The 21,837-nt window shown below is 38.2% G+C and overlaps 3 protein-coding genes across 3 annotated transcripts; 2 read left to right on the forward strand and 1 right to left on the reverse strand.

Annotated features, from left to right (window-relative positions):
- The first annotated feature begins 1,366 nt into the window (after window positions 1-1,366).
- On the forward strand, window positions 1,367-6,012 carry LOC126792421 (uncharacterized). The gene is made up of 3 exons (XM_050518843.1): window positions 1,367-1,374; window positions 4,338-4,367; window positions 4,956-6,012. The coding sequence occupies exons 1-3, from the start codon at window positions 1,367-1,369 to the stop codon at window positions 6,010-6,012; spliced, it is 1,095 nt and encodes a 364-aa protein (XP_050374800.1).
- A 6,690-nt stretch (window positions 6,013-12,702) lies between these two features.
- Window positions 12,703-15,559, reverse strand: LOC126791115 (uncharacterized). Its single transcript, XM_050517520.1, has 7 exons — window positions 15,409-15,559; window positions 15,053-15,115; window positions 14,886-14,965; window positions 14,188-14,296; window positions 13,896-14,055; window positions 13,589-13,752; window positions 12,703-13,318 (listed from the first exon to the last, which is right to left on the reverse strand). Exons 1-7 carry the CDS (start codon window positions 15,409-15,411, stop codon window positions 12,965-12,967), a joined length of 933 nt encoding a protein of 310 aa, XP_050373477.1. The 5' UTR covers window positions 15,412-15,559; the 3' UTR covers window positions 12,703-12,964.
- Window positions 15,560-19,220: 3,661 nt separating this feature from the next.
- LOC126790894 (uncharacterized protein At1g26090, chloroplastic) lies at window positions 19,221-21,834 on the forward strand. Its single transcript, XM_050517262.1, has 7 exons — window positions 19,221-19,477; window positions 20,062-20,205; window positions 20,326-20,400; window positions 20,494-20,687; window positions 20,772-20,943; window positions 21,026-21,445; window positions 21,632-21,834. The coding sequence occupies exons 1-7, from the start codon at window positions 19,226-19,228 to the stop codon at window positions 21,761-21,763; spliced, it is 1,389 nt and encodes a 462-aa protein (XP_050373219.1). The 5' UTR covers window positions 19,221-19,225; the 3' UTR covers window positions 21,764-21,834.
- The last annotated feature ends 3 nt before the right edge of the window (window positions 21,835-21,837 follow it).

Consider the following 21,837-nt stretch of genomic DNA (forward strand, 5'->3'; position numbering starts at 1 on the left):
ATTTAATTAATTAACTGGTTGCAGAGATTTATTATTAATTATGTTGTGATAGACTTCATCACCCCACAATAAGCTTAATTAAGCCGGTGGCACATGCCCGTATATATATTTATGAAATCAAGCTTAATGAAACCTTGAGTCCTTGATTACCTTTATACGATCGAGGAAGCTAGACTGCATAATGCATAGTTGCATACAAAGCTACTTCCAGTAGTAATACGTGAGTTTATACGATCGTTGTCTCCAATACATGAGATTATTAATTATTTTTCTGTATACTTGATTAATCGATCCGCTCTTACTGTCTAATAATATCAGATAGAGAACCAACTTATATATCCAAGTCCCCTGTAAGATAACTTATTCCTATACGTATAAGCCTATTAATTTGGAATATATATACTGATATATATATACGTACATGCATGAAGTTGGTTATATAATTAGCTGGTGTTGGGAATGATCAACATGCATCATGGTGTTCATGCCCACCGAGATAGCAATTGTATGTAAGGATGCAAAAAAGATGGAGACAAACGCAAAGTCACAAAGCCATAGCATGAAAACACAACAAGGAGAAATCATGTTTTCTACGAGATTAAATCTGGTACAGTCTATATATGTAAAGAAAAAAGTAGTAATGTATATAACAAATCATTAAGCAAGTAAATTTACACTATCGGTCAGACTTGTTTAATTAAGTATTTCGACGCTGTTCAAATTGTATGATCGTTTATACGTGCAATGATGCAGATTCTAATTCAGCTAGTTGTGAGAATTTCCTTTTGGATTCGATCTCTACGATGGAGAAATTATTATATGATGTACCATCTTAGACTTAAACTCCATGAGATCATGGCATCATGGAACCAAACCACAACCTTGTTTGAGACTTGAATATTTTTCTAGCTGTCCTTCATACGCGCGTATATATTGGCTTATTAAGGTATATTGATGGAGAGCAATCGTAGACGGGGGCATGCAATGTCGAGAGAAATAAAAAAAAAAGTGCTAGCTACCTCTTCCATCTCCTTCAAAGTCCCCTCAAGATCAAGGTGTTCTTACGTACCAAGCTCGTTGCAAACTCCAATGTAGGAAGTGCATACCATAAAGCTGAAGATGCCAAGCTTCCCTGGAGGTCGACCAAGCTTGGGCCTAGTGGAGGCGTCTTGTTGCATCTTGGCCTAGCTAGCACAAGAATCATGCTCCGCTTTTCTTTCTAAACCTATTAGCCCAACTACTTTCGATCTTTGTCCAATTTCTATACTCGTTTTTCATATTTTAGTTAGATACGTGAGCTTCGCTGTCCAATGAGCAGTGCTAGATACCACGTCTAATATATTCATGTGCTAGTTACATGGCAAACATGGCAAGGTATGTATTTGAGTCGATGATATTATTGCTCGAGTTCAAAAGGAGAAGAGGGGGCCGGGTTTTATTTACGTAAATGAATCTATATATATAATTCTTTCAAAAATCAAACTAAAGTTAATATACTTCAAAGTAAAGCTTCAAGTATGATTCTTCAATTAAAACAAGGAGTTCTAGAGAACGCGCCTCACACAACTAAAAGAAAGAGAGAAATTTGCGTTGTGCTCTCTCCTGGCCGAAAGCCGCTAGCGATCCTACTGTTGCGTTCCGGTTCAAGAGGGGATGGATGACCAAGCTAGCGACATGGCTTCATGGCAAAAACGAGGTTAAGGGTTGGTGGATGGCGGCACTGATCCGAGTTGGACATATCATCCTGGATATGACCTTCTCTCTTCACGATCGACCATGGTTATGGTTGGGGATGGAAGAGGGGCTTGCTGGCAGCGGCGTTGGACTTCACTTCGGCTCCTTGGATCGGGTTTATGGTTTTGGGAGATTAGATTTGATTGCTGGTATGAAGCTTGTGTGTTTCTTCTTCAATTTGTGATTGGATCTCGACTATTTTCCAAATGGAGATGTGCCTCGTGGTGGTGAAGTGTTACATTATGGAGGCACAACGGTGAGGTGAGATATTGTGGTATCGCCTGACGGCAGGTATGGTGGTGGGCAGCGCTGAGTGTTGCTTGGGGGTTGGGCTGGGGTTTTGCTTATGGGCTAAGGAGTTGGGCTCTTGGGTTAGTTTGTTTAGTGTTTGTTTATTTTATTTTGATTTTCTTAGTGTTTGGATCTACCTATCACATCTCAAATAAGTCCATACTCTTTTCAAATTAGGGTTGTCATCATGGATTCTGATGAGTGTTTGGATTTGGGTAGCCGAGTCGTTGTTAGAAGAACTCAGTTTTCACCGGCTATTGGCCGTGCATTGTATTATTAGCCTGTGTTGAGGATTCTGGGAGATCTTGGGATGACCTACCCAATGATTTTCCATTGCAGCTTGATTTTGTCCTAGTAATTGCTATATATTTGGGTCAACATAGCTAGTTACCCAGTCTAGCATTTATTGGATCTATTGACATACCAGTTCCTCCTCTTCGGAGTGAGGATTAATAGTTCTTTGAGGTTGGAGTTGATCTCTCGTAGTTGTAATCCCTTGTTAATTGCGTTGGGTTCGTAATTGCTTTGTAATTGCAGTTTCATTAAATGAAAAATCACTTTAATAAAAAAAAAACTAAAGTTAGATTAAACTAAAAGGACATGCATGCACACAACTACCTACATCTCGAGTGTGACAATTGGTCACAATATTGCTGCACCTTTGTATCAGGTGTGTAGAAATTTCTTCTATGGATATGAATATCAACCCTAACGGATCAGATGTCGTCGAACTACATCATAATTCACATGGTATTCAATTTTCTCTTTCGGTTGAATTATACATGTCCAGCTTTTGGGAAACAATTTCACGTGTGACCATATAGTTGATGGAAATTTGATCAATACCAAAGTCTCTCTCATATATAGTTACCTTCAGTCAATATAGAGGAATCTAGGTGCTCAATAAATCACGGACAATCTAAATTCTAAAATGATAGTTTAGCCTCATGCTTTAGAAATATGATTAAGAGACTCTAGCGAGCAACAAGCTCTTCAAATTAGTCGACTTAACTGGCGTTTCGTCGTGCTGATCATAAATACAGCTAGCTTGAATTTTGAAGCTCCAACATAAATACTGTATAGTTGTTCCTATCTTTTATATAATGAAATATATTGATGTAATCCGATGGAAACTGTGATTTTGGAGGAAGACTGGCTAGCTGATCGAATTTTTCATTTTCTCGTAGCTCTATATATATCTCAATGAACTCTATTAGTTTAATTATCCGAACAAATTAAGATTTGACGAATCTGGTCTTTTGCTTCCTCAACTGGCTATTATGCAGAGCCTTCTTTTATGAACCAAAGTTTACTGCATATTTTAAATACGATTGCTTCATTAAATTCTTGTTTTGATTGTTTAGTTTTGAACTTTGAAATGTCTGCTACTTTGTTCATCCCAAATTTTCTGCTTGAAAGAAATAGATAGGGTACGCATCCACATTTGTACTGTTGAAACATTGGGGTTTAAGCTACAAATTAAATTGTGGTGGACGCGTACGTTGTGTTCATCGATAATTTGCATTTCTACAGAAACAGAATTAAAGAGATTATAGGGTTTCCTTTTTCAGACCAGGTTCATATCTCTCATGTTGAGAGAGAAAGAGAATGAAAGGGACATATGGTAGCCAGTCAAAGTTCAAAGCAGGGTAGCGTTGGATTCCATGGCAATAAAGCTTAAGCTATAGCTAGTTCAGCAAGCAATTCAAGCAAGCAAGCTGGCTCATATAAGTTTGTACAAAGGGGCCTCTAGCTTCTCTATAACACCACTGTTACATCCTTATTCATCACATAATTACCTAACTTGCTCTCTCCCTTCTCTTTTCTATCACTTTCTTTTATTTCTAGGGCACTTGTAACCCTGGCTAGCTAGCGAGCTATGCATTATGCATCTGTAATAAGTTCTGTGCAGACTTTGAACACAACCACAACCACTGATAAATTATCTATATAGAATCTGTACGTACGACGTCCCTCTCTCTCTCTCTCTCTCTCTCTCTCTTTCTCTCACTCACTCATACTGGCTAAAGAATGGCTAGCTTTCTTGCTAGGATGGGTCGCTATCCTGCACACACCCATGTGATGTGTCACCACTCCCCACCTATTCACTGTGTACACCTTCAAGAGTACTAGTAGTTCTACTAGTGAACTGAGGAAGATGGAATCGCGTTCATAGCTATATATTCATAATCTGCGTCGTCGACCCTCCACTGTTCAAGTTTTGTCTTGAAACATAGGTATGCCATATTTATGGCGATTTGAAACTAACAAATCAAGAACAAGTTAATACAGGACCACCATCGCACTATCAGGTGGCCTTCTTCCCGCACTTATAGGTTAGTGTCTCTTCCTCACTCTCTGTGTGGTTCATTTTCTATCAGTAGGTATATATGTACAGTGTACCCTAAACACTGTACATCCACTTTCTTTTATTAGTCCTCAGATTACTCTAGCTAGCTTGAGCTCCTTGCATTTCAAAAAGACCGACATATATGTCGCAACAGTAGCCCCTCACCTTACCGGATCGATCCTTCTTTTCTTCGTTTCAATCTCGTCTTTTCTCTGTACGTGTTCTGCTCTCTGTTAGCTGTACAGAATCATAAGGTGCTAGCTCATGCTAGTTGAGACTTGAGAGCGAAAGATCAGCCCGGCCGCATCGATATGCATACTCTTCATGACAGCAACACTAGTACTTACGATGAAAATTCATCATCACAGCCTCATCATCTTCACCACTACGACTCCAGCTTACCTTTTCTTCAAGATCACGACGGAGTAGTCCTGAGCTACTTGCTTTCGCAGCAGCATTTCTTGATGATGGACACTAATTCATCTCAGTCGGCTGAATTCAGCGTCGCGGCTTCAAACCAAGGGCTTATGGAGGAGAAGATCCAGAGCTCGAAGAAAAAGAAAAAGGCGTCAGCTCCGAGAAAGAGAACTAGTGGGAAGAAGGACCGGCACAGCAAGATCTGCACCGCTCAGGGCCCGAGAGACAGGAGGATGAGGTTGTCAGTTCAGATTGCCCGGAAGTTCTTTGATCTTCAAGACTTGCTTGGTTTCGACAAAGCGAGCAAGACCATCGACTGGCTTTTCACAAAATCCAAGTCTGCCATCAAGGAACTGAAGCATCACCTTGTCTTGCCGAGCTGCAGTACTAGCACCATTGGTACAGCAAACTACATCAACTCCCTCTCTACTTCTGCCGGGAGTGATGAAGTTGTATCTCAGACGATGCAGACTCATTGTGCTCAAAAGGATGAATCTTCCATCGGCGGAATGGATAAAGATCCAAAGCAGAACTTGCGTAGATCATGTAAGGTTTGGAAAGGATCAAGGGACGAGGCAAGAGCAAGGGCAAGAGAAAGAACAAGGGAGAAAATGAGGATGAGACTAAGCTGCCAAACTAATCAGGATGAAGAAAACCCTAAAGATTTAGGGTTGAGCTTGAAGAAGGAAGCGGAGAAACTCACCAATCACGAATTGGTTGAACAAGGTGGAACTGTTTCCTTGATGAGGAACAATGCTGATGATCACAGAACTCTCATGCGAAGATCAGTTAGTGCATCGAGAAGCAGGCCCAGTTTCGAGGGGGAATTTCCGGGTTTTACTGGGTCTGGGAATTGGGTTACCAAGATGCAGTCTTTTCAACGCACGACAAACGTGATCAAGACATTAGCAGGTAACAGCGTGCTGCAGGTGGAAAACCCTAGCGCACCAATTATGGGCATGACTACCGAACAACAAGAGCCCAATAATACTACTACTTCATTTCACTCTTTCAGCGGTTCAAATACCCAGGAACAGAATTATTCTGGTACTTCAAAATTCACTACTCCCATACCAAAACCAATCACAACAGAAGTAGTAAACCCTTACTCGATTAATTTCATGCCCAACCAAGACCAAAACCGTAACCGTAATTCATTTTTCATTACCACCTTGATTTCTCAGCACCAAAACTCAAGTCAGTTCCTCAAGTTTAACTGAGACCGGCCAGTTCAGTATATATCAATCTTAGCCAGCTAAGAAGCTTCTTGCACTATTGCCGCAATGCGCGCAGCATTTATCCTATGAAGTACTGCATGAAGGAGAAGAGCTAAATGTTTTCAGTAGTACTGCAGTTTAATTTGCTTCTTTAAATTTTATTTGATTTTGTTGGTAATTGAATTTAAAGATTTGTGGTATATATATATTGCAATATATATCTTGAGTATGAAAATTGAGGGATGTAGATATATTGTCAGGTATCATATACCTATCATTTTTTTTAGGCTTCATGTTTAATCAGAACATGATCTAGTAGCAAAGTGGTACCAAATGACAGTTGAAAATTAAGATAAATACAAGGAACAATATAATATATAATAATTAATTACTAATTAGCAAACAAAACACTAGCTTCTTTACTGTCGATCAGCAACCTGACATTGGAGTTCCTAAAACTTGGATGTTGAACCACAGCTTGGATCTCATACAGCTTGATGAGTGCTTGATCGGCTCGGATGGAGTTCATCACAAATTGATCTTCGTCATGATGAGCTGAAGCAACGCCACCTAGCTGGCAATCTGCTTGTTCCAGGTATAGAGAAAAAAAATTAATTGTTATATATATCGATCTCTTCCTTTATTGTTTCTAAATAATAGCTAGTTCGATTATCAAGTATTTAATAAGTTTTTTCTGGAAAGGCAGTGTGGCTTCATAAACTTCCATCTCAATTCCTGAATTGCTTACTAACATGAGAAAAAACCACGAGTGGTACCTCAACTAATAAATGGAGCTTTTCTAACATGATGAACACTGCAAGATTGTGATTTCAAGGTTTAAATTGTTACCGGATTTTCTGAGCAACCAGAAACATGATAGGTACTTCATATATATGCTTTCGCCCGTTTAATCCAGATGTTTAGGTGCTAAACTTCCTGGATTTATATATGTCATTTTTTTTAGAGAAAAAGGATACTATATATATGGTGCATCTTCTCAAATGTTAATCTAATATTGTCAATCCATATATGCTACTACTTTCAATTCTTTTATTTGTGTGTAAAGTTCTGCATCAGTCAAGAAACAAGATATATAGCTGACATATACATGTGTTATTATGCATCGTGATGTTCTTAGTGATCACACAGACACTCCAGCTCTATCTTAAATAGTCTGCTACTTGCAATTTGCGGCTTTTAGCGTATATTATTTAGGAATATTGCTAATAACTTGTCTGCTTTGTTCGTTGGAGATTTTTCCCGTAGGATAGCCTATATAATTACAACTTATTTATGTGTATGCATGACAGTATGACTACATTTCCATCCAAAACTGTTTGATGAAACAGTTGCATATGTGTGAAAAAAGTTTAGTTCATTAGGGTTCTACTTAGGGTGATAGCTAGTGAAATCGTAATAATTTCTTCTCTGCGACCAGCTAATTAACACCAAGTCTTTTTTGTGGATTCTTCAATTATATATTAATGTTGCTTGCAGCTTTTGCCACTTGATCTATATTAATGTACCTCAACAAGTATCTGCCGTTTAAATTGGAATATGCTTGACATGCTAATTATACTCAAATTATTTCTTGGGATCACGTACTCGATCAAAGATCAATTGCATCTTATTCATACGTAGTTGGAGTGTGTTTTCTCTAGGCTGGCCAGCCTCTTTGATAGGAAAGCCTAAACATTAATTATATGATAGAAGCCATCTGTTTCAAGACAAAAGACACTCAAATTAAAATATATTAAGTATCAGACTGGCAGATGATCAAGAAATATTGTTGGAACAACTATATGCTAGCTACAAATTGAGATTATTTAATTATCATCCTAGAACTAGAAATGTCGCATAAGCCATCCAAAATGAGATTGATGAGTGATTACTGAGGAGGTTGCTCCCTGTGTATCACTTTATGCACCAATTTCGGCTACTTTTCTATTATATGTGGAAAAAATTGTAAGTTTTGGTCCAAGGACTAAACGTTTGTCCTCGTCTGGTCGATTGATCAATTCAATCTTTGACATTATTTTATCACTCACAGCGAGCATTTAACTAAGGGAACGTATTGTATATAGATTTAGTGACAGTTTTAAAGATATTTATGGAATTAAAAGACAGTAGACACTAGACAATTTGTATGGATTTGACAGAAGGCAGAAGCAACATAGAAATAGTTGTAATTAATGTAGAGGTAGAGTTCTGTTTCTGGCAGCCAAAAACAAATACTCGATGACAAATCTGGTTTCAACCTCTCAGGTCATCAGCTGGTAAGGCTGCAGAGCACGTCGTACACGTTCTGATTATCAAACTTAATTATAAATACTGTTACGAACTCTCACTTTTAAAGCTATAATCATTGTAGGAAAAAAAGTGAAGCTCTCTAAGAGCAGGTATATGAGAACTCTCACTTTTAAAGCTATAATCATTGTAGGAAAAAAAGTGAAGCTCTCTAAGAGCAGGTATATGAAAGCTTTCTTCAGAGAAAATACTAACAGAATTAGTATTTTAGTATTTGAAGCTTAATTTCATTATAAAACGTAATTATTCTAGCAGAATTAGTTTGAAGCTATGAAGTTTGAATCACGGATTAACATCAAGAAATGCAAGCAACTGATCGATCTAGTGATCGAGGATTATTGATTAGCTTCTAGCTAGTACGTTAGATAGATCACTTCCCACCCAAAGAGGACAATTTGATCAAATAGAATAGAAAGATAGATCGCTGACCTAGAACTCTTGCAATTGCATTGATCGATATCTCTGTCTCGATCTCCAAGTTTAACTGGGCCGGCGATCAATCTATGCCTCCCCATCGCCCAAAGAAGAAAATTCCAAAACTCAACCGATCGATATCAGCTCAGAAAAATAATGTAAATGGCCGTCATATGAAGTGTTGATCAGTTTCACTACTAGAATTTTTTGTATCATGATCGAGAAGAAGTGTATATTATGCAGCTGCACTACTACTTCTGTGGAGTTTGCACTTTACTGCAAAGTTCGAGAGAGAGGGAGAGAGAGAAGCAGAGAGCAGAGAAGCTTTAGTATACCCTATCTCTTTGCTCTTGTGTAGGTAATTAATTCTTCATAATTTCAGCCATGTATCGAGATCTTTCTCTTCTTTCAGTGTAGGATTTGCTTGTCTGATCGATATCAGTTGCGTGATCTTATGGCAGTGTTAGGTTCGGTTAAGCCAGCCATTTCTATTTATATGTAGCTAGCTAAGCTAGATCAGATGTAGGCTGTACGAATTTCTATTTACCAATTAATGACAGCTGTTGCAGCTGCTTAGATAGAAATATTGAATCACTGTTGCATGAGTTTTTGTTGCAAGTGCAAATAGCGATCACTCCAGGCCCAGAGCCATGCCCTGTCACTAGAATTTGCAATTTTCTTTTTAGTATTCCCTATAAATTGCATTTTGCCTCACACAATGAACTATCCAAAAATTATGTCGACAATTTAGTACTTCATAGCACTATTGAACACCCTAGCTATATAAATAAATATAAATAATCTATTCAAAATAAATATAAATAATTATGCATAATTAAAAAGAAAAAAAGGAATAGTATTCAATGGATTTTTTTGTTTTGTTTTGAAGGTGAAGTTATTCATTAAAATTGCATGTGCATGCCAAGATAGTCATTTCATATCCACATGCTATCATCTATTTGAGGATAGAATAAGGGTTCATGGTACAACCACCATAGTGGTAAGTAAGCCATAGTGATGATATATACGGTAGACCATCTATTAAGAACTACTGCCTGATGCAGAAGAAAAATAAAACCCAAGTCTATGACCAAGCATAGATGATAGGCTAAAGACTGAAAAGAAATAACGAGAAAAATAAATAAAACTCCATGTTCAAAGTAATGGAGTACGAAGGTTCACAATGACGTTAGAATGCAAAATGACAGCATGTCCGCCTAGCAAAAACCGGGACACTTGGTGAGATCGCCTATCCTGGATCTCAAATTCGAAACCAAGTAGATCTCAAGTGACATTTTGCGGTCCACAAGGCAAATTTGAGCATATTCCTCCGAAGAATTGAGAGGCATAATCAAATTGGGCCACCAAAGAGGATTTGGCCCAAAACTGATTTAGGCACCCACACCAATTTGGACTTTTCACCTGAATCGCGATCCAAGCTCTACTCCACCGCTACCGTTGATACGCCCCGAATCTTTTACCCTTACGATTTTACTTTTACATTTATCGGGAGTCGTACTAAGTGTAGAGACTCTAATTATTGACTTTTCACTGCGTAAGTTTTTCGGGAAAACTTCCTGCACATAAATTGTAGGGCTCATCGATACGAATTCGTAGACACGTGGCACGCCTAAATCAGAGTTCGTATGAAAAAGTTACGAATCAAAAATGGGATGGAGTATTTTTAGAAAATAGTATAAATAAAGGGTGAAAAATCAGAAAAAAGAAGAAGGAAGAAATTGAAATTTCAAATTTTTGGCGGCACTATTTTTTCAGATTAGATATTGGTTTGCTTGTTATAATTGGATTTTAACACGTAAATATGTTAGTTTTGGATCGGTCGTTTCAACCGTAGTCGCATCCCAAACCATAGATGTAAAACTCGCCGGTCATCCCCATATTTGATAACACTCATGCCGAGACAACTGGACAAAACAACCTAGCCCCTTCACCGACCCGACACCACAAGCAGCCACCATCCTCACATAGATTTGCGCCTTCCTCCACCATTCAGCCAGATCCAAGAAACTAGTCTGGCGTGGTTGCACAAGCCCGACCTTCTCTTTCCGTTGTTCAGTAGTATTGGACAACCCGAGAGCCTTGTGCCGCGCTCAATGAAAATTTCTTAGGTACCTTAAGGTATATGATACTCCTATTTACTGAATTAATAACAAATTTGTTATCATTGTAGTAAACAAAGTAATGTTTTGGATAAATATAGTTATATTAGTTGTAATTACTTCACCAATAACATTTTACAAGATTATAAACAAATATTTATTAATGTAGTAAATTTATTTAGTTACTTATATATATATATATATAACAGATGTTGTAAGTTTATTTTTTTAATGTTGTAAATTTAGTTTAATAAAATTATAATTTTGATTTAAAAAGTTGTACTTGAAGTTATGCTATACCTCAAAATATCGACCCCGTTTTCGATAATCAAATTATTATTATTATTTTTTGTTAATTAACAAAAACCTAGAAAGGGAATCCAAACTGCGCAGACGATCTGATTCAGCAAGCAAGTAGCAACAATGAAACACACTACACTACACAGAGTGACAGTTATGAATATGTGATACAATGTGACTAGCTAGCTATGTCTTTCTCCATCTCTGTACTCTTTGTGACTGTGATCACTGATCCACCAACCCTACATAACTGTGTCAGTTATGTTCCTGCACCAACCATGATTGTGTATCTTTGTGTTTAGTCAATTACTCAATTTGGTGGCCGGTTTATAGCATAATTGCTTTTGTTCTTGAGGGCCAAGGAGAAGAGCACACAGAAACAGACTTATCTATTATGTCAGCAGCAGCAGTCATTTTTCTTTTTACGACGATGCCGCTGCTACTTACTTGATTATAGATGAGCTGGAGCTCTGATCCCCGCCGGAACGGATATAGGGCTTTGTATTGTCTCATGCATGCACAAAGCTTACTGGCATATTCAAGTTCAGAAAAGCATCACACTTTATTTCCATGCATTTAAGTTATAATAGTAATTACTTGCAATCTGGCATATATATGGACTACTCTGTAAGATGATTAGATTGAATGCACCATTTTAGATTATCTCTGGTGGTTGATTTAATCCGACTGAGATAGAGACGTTATGTACGTCACCCGAAGATTCTACGGTATTAAAATTTTATATTACGCCATCTGTTTTCATTCCAGCGTTTTAATATTTTACTTCTATAAAAAAAATAAAGACAATTATAAATCACTTAAAACTTCTGTCTAAACCTCAGGAAAATGAGATTGGCCGTATACCTTTTTTTTTTAATTTATAAAGAATATTCTAAAATCATGGCTTATACCAGAAAAATTATCGTCTGAAACAGATATTTTTGTGAAGCAACCATCTTGGAACATGTGAATTTCATTAGATGACAATAGAAAGAAATTGTACTTACTGTACCAAATTTTTTGAACTGTACTGGCTTTCCCTTGAGCTTTGTGGTTGAGGCCTTTGCTTTCTTCACGAGCTAACGGGGTTCGAAAGCTGGTATGGTGGTGGAGATGAAGGAGGTGGTGACTGGTTGTGGATCTTGTTTGATCCCAAAACCAAAGAATTTTTTTTGAACTATTCAACAATTTGCATATTCAACAGCTGAAAACCATGAAGCATCTCTTTTAATTTGTTTTCAGGGACTGAGAATCCGTATCCCTGCTAAGAATGCAACCACTTTATCCCGGCTTAGGCAAAGACATGGATTCTCTACTGCTTTTCAGAAATTTAAAACACCAGCAGGTCAATTACGATTAACAAAACTTGAAAACTATCATAAAAGACATAGCAGTAACATTCAATTTTGCCAACCTGCAAGTGAAATTTGACAAATATACAAGAAAAGATAACCGTAATCGCTATTATTAGCGCTTATAGGTAGGTATGTTTAACAGATGATATTTATATCACATTAAGGATATTATTCATTAACGAGTTGAAGCCGCTCACTGCATCAAAGGATCTATCACCCCATCATTTCAATATTTAAACATGATTCTGTACAGCAGACAAATACACTCGTACACTCAACAGCGGGATATACTTATTTTCAAACTATGAAGGAAACGAATGTACTCCGGCAATTCAGAAGTGGAATTCAAATCTGGAGATCTACAAGACAGCTTCAAAGGGAGTAATTTCATGACTTCTTGTGTGTACCCGAAGATCTCTTCTCAGACTTATCCGGAAACAACCATAAAAATTTTGAAAGCTAAAAGCGTCTCACTTTGACCGCAGTGCCATTGTGCCTGCTTGAAGTAACAGAATTCTGAGACCACGATGAAGGCTTGACTCGCCCAGCAAGTAAGCTAGATGCTGCTGCAGCACTTATTTTCCTTCTCTTGGCTTCCAGTTCCAAGGCTTTCTTTGAAGTCCCAGATGACCCAGGAAAGATTGAAGAAGCATTAATCAAAGCTCGCTTGTCCTTCCTATTTCTGTCAAATTTGGCAGCAAACTTCATCCTTGATGCAGTGGCAGAATCCTCTTCTGCCGCTGGAAGAAGTCGTATATGGAGACCCATTCTTCGTGAAGCAGCCTCTTCTTCCGCAACTCTTTTCTTTTGGGACTGAAATAAAACAAAGATTATAATGAGTGAGCAAACCTGATTTCTATGCCAGAGAACACTATGTTCAATTCATTCTCTACAAAACAGCAGAAAAAAACACATGCAAATAGATCCAAGTTCTTTGTGTTTTGGTCCTGGTGATAGATAAGTATCCCAAAAACCTAATGACAAAGAAATGCAGTCCGTGAAGAGTGATAAGTTTAAATTAGCTCTCCACTGTCATCTAATTTCAGCAAAAAACAAAGGATAAATATGGTCTCAGTGACATACTCTAAGTTTGGCCCTGAGAGCCTTGTTTCGGGCATAATCATCTGAATGCCTGTTGTCAGAAATTCTCTGCAAGCGGACGAGCACTGGCTCAGCTTCTTTCTTCTTTTGCAAATCTTCTTCTTGATGTTCAAGACGGTAAAACGGATCAGCGAGCATACCTTTTTCTGTAGAACAAAAAGATAAGTTTAATTAAACTGATGCAAAAGTTGTCCCAAAACCACTGTTTCGTCCCTTTCACCCTCATTAATTCCAATAAATAGGCCAATCTATTTCAACATCACCTATAATCCGGAAATGTAAAACCAACCTTCTTCTGCAGGAAGCGCAAAGGTTTCTGCATCCTCAATATCAAAATCCTCAGTCTTTTGCTGAGCCCCACTAATAATTACATACTGACAATTCTTCGGATCTGTCTGAATAACAATCTCCTGTTTGCAACATGCAGCCTTCATGGAAAAGCTCCATATCTGCAGGGAAAGGTGACACTCATCATTAAAATCCTGAACCTCATTACCAGGGGGCCGAGAATGCAATTTCTATCAGCTTAGTTAGAAACAGAAGGAAAACTCAGATGGATCAGTATTAGTTGAAAAACATACCTTTGTCGAATAATAGTTTCCTACTTGCTTTTTCTCAGCATTGAACCGAACACCCTTTGCAATCATAGAATTGCACCCACCACACCAGATATTATAGGGCATCTCGAATCTGAAATGAAGATAATTATCAGAAGTTTTCTATGTTTATGTACTCAAAAGTTGAACTAATTGTGTTCTCCAAAATGTTAGTAATTTTCCCCCATTTTGTCCAGTTTCCCTAATACTTCAATCCAAATTCGCAACAAAACCACAAAGTGTAGATACTTCAAGTTTGTATCTTGGTATAACACAACATAAAAAGTTGAATGAGAGTATACCCTAGAAGAAAACCTATGAAAGCATACTTCCAGATACAATTGATCCCTCCATAACACAACATATAGCCCATGAAAACTATTAACAGGTAAAATGAATTCCAATTATAGCGATAACTCATCAGTTATACTAAGTTCCCTGTCATGTTGAGAGCTAAATATATACACATGTGGAAAACGATATTTATGCTTCTTTTAGAAAAACCTCAACATCACAAAACACAGACACCATAATATCCCAACGCAAGCTTTTAAAGTTGTAGTAGCAATAAAAGTTAACAATAGTCAGCAGGACTCGACTCCCCTCAGCAATCACTTTAACAAGCCGGTCGATCACAATACAACTTCCCATTACGAAAAACATACGCGAGACATATACGTTACCTTATGATCAAGATTCCCTGATCGAGCTTCCGCGCTCTCTCCCTCAGAGCATGCTGGCCGTTGAACTTGTTCAAAGAGCCCTGCAACACAATACCATCGCGACGATAAGTAAACCAAGCCTGTAACACAATACAGAACCAAACAGAAACTTAAGGTTCTGAGTTTACCTGATTGGGAGTCCATTCCGGCGGATAGTAAAAGTTATCTGCTCTAGCAGCTGCGAGTGTAGACTGCAGAAACCAAACCAACACAAGTTCAGCAGATTGATCAAATTAACATTAACAAATTCCATACACTTTTTCTTAACAAAACCTAAAAGCTTGAATCTTGAGATTATCTTATGTCATAAAATTAAAGAAAAATCAAAACTTGTGGCTCAATTATCCACCTAACATCGAGCAGCATCAAAATCCAGAGTCAGAGGAATAAATTGACGCAAAACCCCAAATCGCAAACCCTAATTTTACGAATTGGGGAAAAAAGTGATCAAATTGAGGAGGAGAAAATCGAAGAGAAAGCGCACCATTGTTCTTCGTGGGTTGAATTAGCCGATCGAGGAGGTCTTCTGATGAATCGATTATGGGGTGTTTGGATTGAATCGTGGCTATTTGAAGTTGGGGATCTTGGTCTCCTTGTTTACGATGGACAACGAAGACGGTGGCGTCTTTGGTCCCGCGATATTCTGGGCTTTAGCCCTTGCCTCTTTATTTATATCAATACTTTAGAGTTGGGCTAGGCTTAATGAAAGCAAGGCCCAGCACGACTTTGTATTTAAGGTGAACAAGGTTTCTCAAGTTTTTGATCTTTCAAAGAAAAAAAGGAAGAAAAATGAGGTCTCTTAGGCCTAAAATTAATCCAAACTGTTTTTAGTGAAATTACAGCAATCAGGTTAAACCATGCATGCGTTTTGTTGTTGTAGCACGATGCATGCACCTTACTACCAGACAGTTAAGGTTTTTTTTGGCTGTGTTATTGTTCATACTGTAACAAGTAGTCCAGTCGAAACCTTAATGTTAGTTGAAAGTTCGACATGCATGCATGCTTTCACAACCGACAGACTCAGAAACCCTTCATAATCCCAAATCTGCAAATCAGAGCAGTCTCCCAATCTAGGAACAGCCATAATAAAACTCGAGCATGCTGCAAGAGAAACCCCAAATTATTATCCAAATATGACAAACAAAACATCGATCGACCAGACACCACTGCACAGCGCACCAGTGCATATCACAGTATACTCTACTCGATCATCGTAGCTAAATTTCTTAATCAGTATTCTACATATTTATACTAGCTCCTTTCTCTATATCTTTGGTGCAAGTTGGTTTGGTGCGTGTTGGCACCGACGTACATCAAGAAAGAAAATCTTTTTCACTAACCCACCCTAAATTTATATATAGACATATAGTATGGCTTTAGCTTAGCTTAGCAATGACAGTATTAATATCTTTTCATCAAATACAATATGTCGTGCCGTCACAGCTACTCATGTTCTTTTCTAGTTATTTATTGATCACTTTAGGGTATAGAAATAGAAATACTTCCGGCAAAGTCGTAAAAGTAATATATCTTATGGTAATAATAATGCATGCACTGAAAATTAACCAAAAGAAAACACAAACAGATCGAGTAGTATCATTTAATTCAACCTTTTCATCATGAAAAAAACAATCATAGTGTCGACCATGTACAAGCTCAATCAATCACAATATTCATACATTTCTTCATTTGCATTATGGTTTTCTGGACAAAACAAAAAAACCTGTAGTAGTAACTAGTGGAAGAAAAAGAAAAATAACATAAACCATAGGTTTCAATGACTGGTCCATATAATCTTTTCTTTTGCTTTGACTTCATGGATCACCTGATCGAGATGGACTCATCGATGGTGCAATGGGTTAGGACCAGTGGGAACTCGCCGCTTTTCGACACCATAACGTGGATCAATCTCCTTGGAACTCTCATCGGAATTAGCAGCAGGCTGCGTGTGATGATCCTGAGAAGGCTTTCTTTGGTGGTGTTGCTGGCGGCGATGTACGAATGGGGTGAAATCAAACTTGCTTGCTAAAACTTTTCTGCTCATGGCCAGATTAGGGTGACGACGATGAAGATGATGATGATGGTGTTGAGAAATTTGGTTGTGGATCTTACTGATTGTCTTGGAGTTATAGCATTCATATTGAAGGAAGAAAAAGATGAGGATGGAGAGGCAGAGAACGGTGACCAGAACTAGAAGGTGATGGTAGCATCGAGGCATTCTGAAGGCCATGGTGGAATATTAGAAGGAGGAGAAAGATGAGAAGGGGAAGCATGGATCGAGGTTAAATGACGACGATGAACCAACCTAATGGGGAAAAAGATCCAAGATTATTTGCCAGCTGATTGAATATAATGGACTAATTTATGATGATATATAGATACAATATGTATATGTAGGAGACAATAAGGATTTGGGTTTTGATCGAGGAGATAGTTGAAGAGATGTATATGTTACATTCATATATGGGAGACTTGCTCGCAACTATCTTTTTATGCTAAATTTAATGTTGGGAGACAGGGAAGAAAGAGAGGGAGGTAGACCCCTCTGCCTTTACCGGTTAAAGTTCCTTGGAAAAAAAGGAAGAAAAATGCAAAGTTAGGGTTATAATAATTTCCAGTGTCAAACCCTTAATGATTTGTGTTTGATTTTGATGCATGGGTAGAATTAGACACAATCTATGTTAATCCATCTCTATTAATTAAGGGGTTGGAAGTGAAAATCCACATGGATTAATTGAGTAATTTGCAACTAATTAAGTAAAGAGTGGGGAAGTTGCAATCTACATTATCTACTCACCAAGCAATCTAGGAAGTACTGTTTCGCTAAAGTGAGGGACAAAGCACATCAATTATATACACGGCTACTGGTACACCCTTGCACCAAGCTAAGCACGCACGGCAATCAAGCAAGGAGCCAAGTATACACAGACCAAGACAATCTTAGAGACCAAGTTGCAAGCAAGGCACGGCGCAGGCAAATACAGGACTGTGCAGGGAGATTAGCCTCATCAGCGGGACAAAATGCAGGCAGATTAGCCTCGCCAGCATGCAGTTGCAGAATGCAGGCAGTTACAGGCGGTTACTGGCAGTTGCAGAGAGGAAGTTGCATAGTAGTTTTGGGATGAGTTGGTAAGGGAAGTTACATCCTTGGTGGTTATCTTAGGCAGTCACCTAAGTAGTGGGGGTTGTCCACTACATACTAGAATAATGGCATGCATGACAAGTGTCCTTGGCAATTGAAGGGAGCATCTTCCATGATTGTAGGTATTTAAGAAAATAGGAATTATGGCATGAGACTTGGAGAAGTTCTAGTGAACATTGTCAAGATCCTTACTAATCTATGTATGTTTGCTTTGTTTAATGAAAATGAAAGCTATTTCTCCAACATACTCGTGCGTGTTCATATACTAGACTTATCTCACGCATATAGATCATTAGGTGAAAATGAAACACTTGAGTGATCGAGAGAAGTATTAACAAACGTACTTAGTGAGTTAGAATTTGGGGTATCTCTCACACCTATCGAGTATGATAGAAGAGCGCAGCCTCACTTACAGTATGGTTGAGGAGAATAGGCTGATCTAGGAGTTTGTGGACGTCCTAGCGCCATCATGGAGCCATTTGACACCGTCGCTGTCAATACCGAAGTAACGAAAAATTCCGCTGCATACTTAAGGCCCATGACAACTACCAATATGAAATAAATGGCAGAAAGTTCTACTGTGTCATCAATTGCCTCAAATGTGAGATGATGAAAACACTTGGTTTTGTGTTTAGAGCACCTAAACTCATGTCTGTATGAAATATATTCACCCATCTTGACATTTTCTTATAATTGAGCTGCAACAAACTAGGTATTTATACACATGCATACTCGATTTTGATTGAATTTGAGCGAATTCGAGAATACTCTTAAAATTATTTGAAAATGTTAATATTTCATCTAATTTTATCCGTTCTTTTTCCCCTACATTTGTAAGATGTCGACTCACTAACTATGGACAGATGGTTAAAGTTTGAATCTCTACTCCTAATTTGTTGAAGAACATCTATATATGGGAGGACAGGCTTCGTGTGAATCTTAAAAACAACAGCAGGATGATTTGAAAGAGTGAGAAATGCAAGAGAAATGTTTCACCTAATAAGCCATACATGATAAAGAGCCGTAAATATGAGTTGTCACACTTCCCCACTTCCCTCATATCCCCGAGAATGCCCTCTACTCTTTCTCTCGCAATCCAAATCTCATAGAAAGTTGGAAACCGAAAAATCCGAGCAGCAGCTTGACGCCTTGACCCATAATGGCTCTGCTTACCTTCTGCCCACTCTTCTCTCCAAACTCTGTTTCTTCTTCCTCTGTCCTAAACCGCACAGCACCCAACTTAGTAGTCAACACGACACGAACACCCACCAGAACACGATCAGGAACCAAAGCTGTGACCTTTGCTGCTTCTTCTTCTTCGTCCGAGGATTCTCACAAATCAACAAAGCTGGTCACTTTCTTGGGGAAAGGTGGGTCCGGCAAGACCACCTCTGCCATTTTCGCTGCCCAGGTATCTCTGTCTCCATCTACATTGTATGTTACATATGACCTGCTAATAATACCATGTATCAGTTTTTTGCTGAGATTTAAACCAAGATAATGTGGTACCCAAATTAAGATATAGCTCTTGTTTGAGATTATGATTATGATTGTGAGGAAGTGTTATTATAGTTACAGAATCAAGAAGAAACCATAGAGTTTGTGAAAGATTAGTAATTTACTCTTTTTTCAAAGCCATTGTGTTTCAATTTCAGTATAGACAGTTGTGCTTGGGCTATATCCTACAGAATCAATAAGAAAAATCCCACTGAGTTGGTGAAAGATTCTTCATTTATGCTTTTTCAATGCCAGTATGTACCAATTTAAGCCTCAAAGTTTGAGTCTTTCATTGGATTGTTATAAGGCAGCTGTTCGTAGTGCAATTTTAGGCTTTAGCTGATTATATGCTTGTGGCATTGTATATAGACTATAGAATGATCTAGTATTCCAGGTGTTCTTTAATCTATGGAACTTGAAGCGCAGAATTGAAGTGTGTGTCTTGTTCAATTTTGAATTTTCACTCTTTACTTATATCTCTAATTGATGAACGTCCAGCATTATGCTATGGCTGGGTTTAGCACATGTTTGGTTATACATACACAAGATCCTACTGCTGAGTTCCTCCTTAACTGCAAAATTGGAACATCTCCAGTTGTATGCAGTGAAAACCTTTCAGCTCTTAGGTTTGAAACCACCAAAGTACGTTTTCCAAATTCCTTTTTTTTATCTCTTTCCCTTTAAAACAAATTATTCTGTGTAAATTTTTTTTTCTGCAAAGGTCACCCTAGACACAGATTGATGTATTTTTTGGTAATGTAGATGCTTCTAGGACCTCTGAAGCAGCTAAAGCAAGCAGATGCTCGTCTGAATATGACACAAGGAGTTCTTGAAGGGGTAGGTAGGTGACATCATTTAAGGGTTTAGCTGCAGTTGGATGTGTCATCGACTGGGGTCCTTTATGATGTATTTCTCTTTTCAATTGAGCAGATTTTTGGGGAAGAGCTTGGTGTGCTTCCGGGGATGGATCCTATTTTCTCCGCATTAGCACTGGAGAGGCTTGTGGGGTTCTTTGGGAATTTGGCTCAAAGAAACCACAATAAAGATAAATTTGACATAATTGTGTATGATGGTATGAGCTCTGATGAAATGCTAAGGATGATAAGTGCAGCCAGTAAAGCAAGGTCAAGCAATTTTAGTCTCTCAAAAAGAATTTTCAAAGATTTTATTATCTATGTGTTGACATTGGGTTGCATGACTATGCACAGGTTGTACTTGAAATATTTACGGAATGTGGCTGACAAAACAGATCTCGGGAGGATGGCTGGTCCTTCGCTTCTCAGGCTTGTGGATGAAGCAATGAGTCTAACCAACAGTGCACATCTTTTCAATGGGAATAGGACTGCAGGTATATGGAACAGTGTTGAACAAATGTTGGAGGTGAGAACCATCCCCCTTTCGTATTACAACATTTTTTGTGTAAATCCATTGAGATCCTACTTATAGGTAACGTGTGGTGCAGAGAGGATCATTTGCTTTCTCAGAACCACATAAATTTGGCTGCTTCCTAATGTTGGACCCTAATAATCCAGCATCTATTAGTTCTGCATTACGATATTGGGGTTGCACGATCCAAGCAGGTGGACAGATTTGTGGAGCATTTGCCATCACATCACCAAAATTAAATACAGAGTCAGAGGAAGAACTGAGGAATATATTTTCACCCTTGCCGTTTGCATTCATTCCACATATCTCCCTGGAACCCCCTCTGGACTGGGTTGCAATCACGCGAAACACTGCTGGTGAAAATGCGAGAAATCTTCTTTCTACGACAGCAAGTGGCAACAGTAGCTTAATGTCCTCAGTAACATTTGATGCAGCCAGAAAGTCAATAATCCTTTTCATGCCAGGTTTTGACAAGTCAGAGATCAAGCTATATCAGGTATGAGGGTATGACTGTACCTAAGCATTTAGTTCTTTCACTAGTTTTCTTTAGCCTAATGTTGTGTTCATCTTTTCTTTTTCTTGTTCAGTTTCATTGATTTATCACATCCTTTTGTCTATCGATAATGCATCATTTAACATAACTTGAGTATGAACTGAAAGTGTAACCATTTGATAAATGCAGTACAGGGGAGGATCAGAGTTATTAATTGAAGCCGGAGATCAAAGACGTGTAATTTATTTGCCTTCAAAAATTCAAGGGAAGGTTGGAGGTGCCAAGTTTGTTGACAGAAGTCTTGTAATCACAATGAGATAGTGTAGTGTAATCAAATTCTGGTAACTACAATTATTCATGACCACTTTTGTATCTCTGAGAGGGATTAGGTGAAA

This window comes from Argentina anserina, chromosome 4 (genome assembly GCF_933775445.1).
Source record: "Argentina anserina chromosome 4, drPotAnse1.1, whole genome shotgun sequence".
Taxonomy (NCBI): domain Eukaryota; kingdom Viridiplantae; phylum Streptophyta; class Magnoliopsida; order Rosales; family Rosaceae; genus Argentina; species Argentina anserina.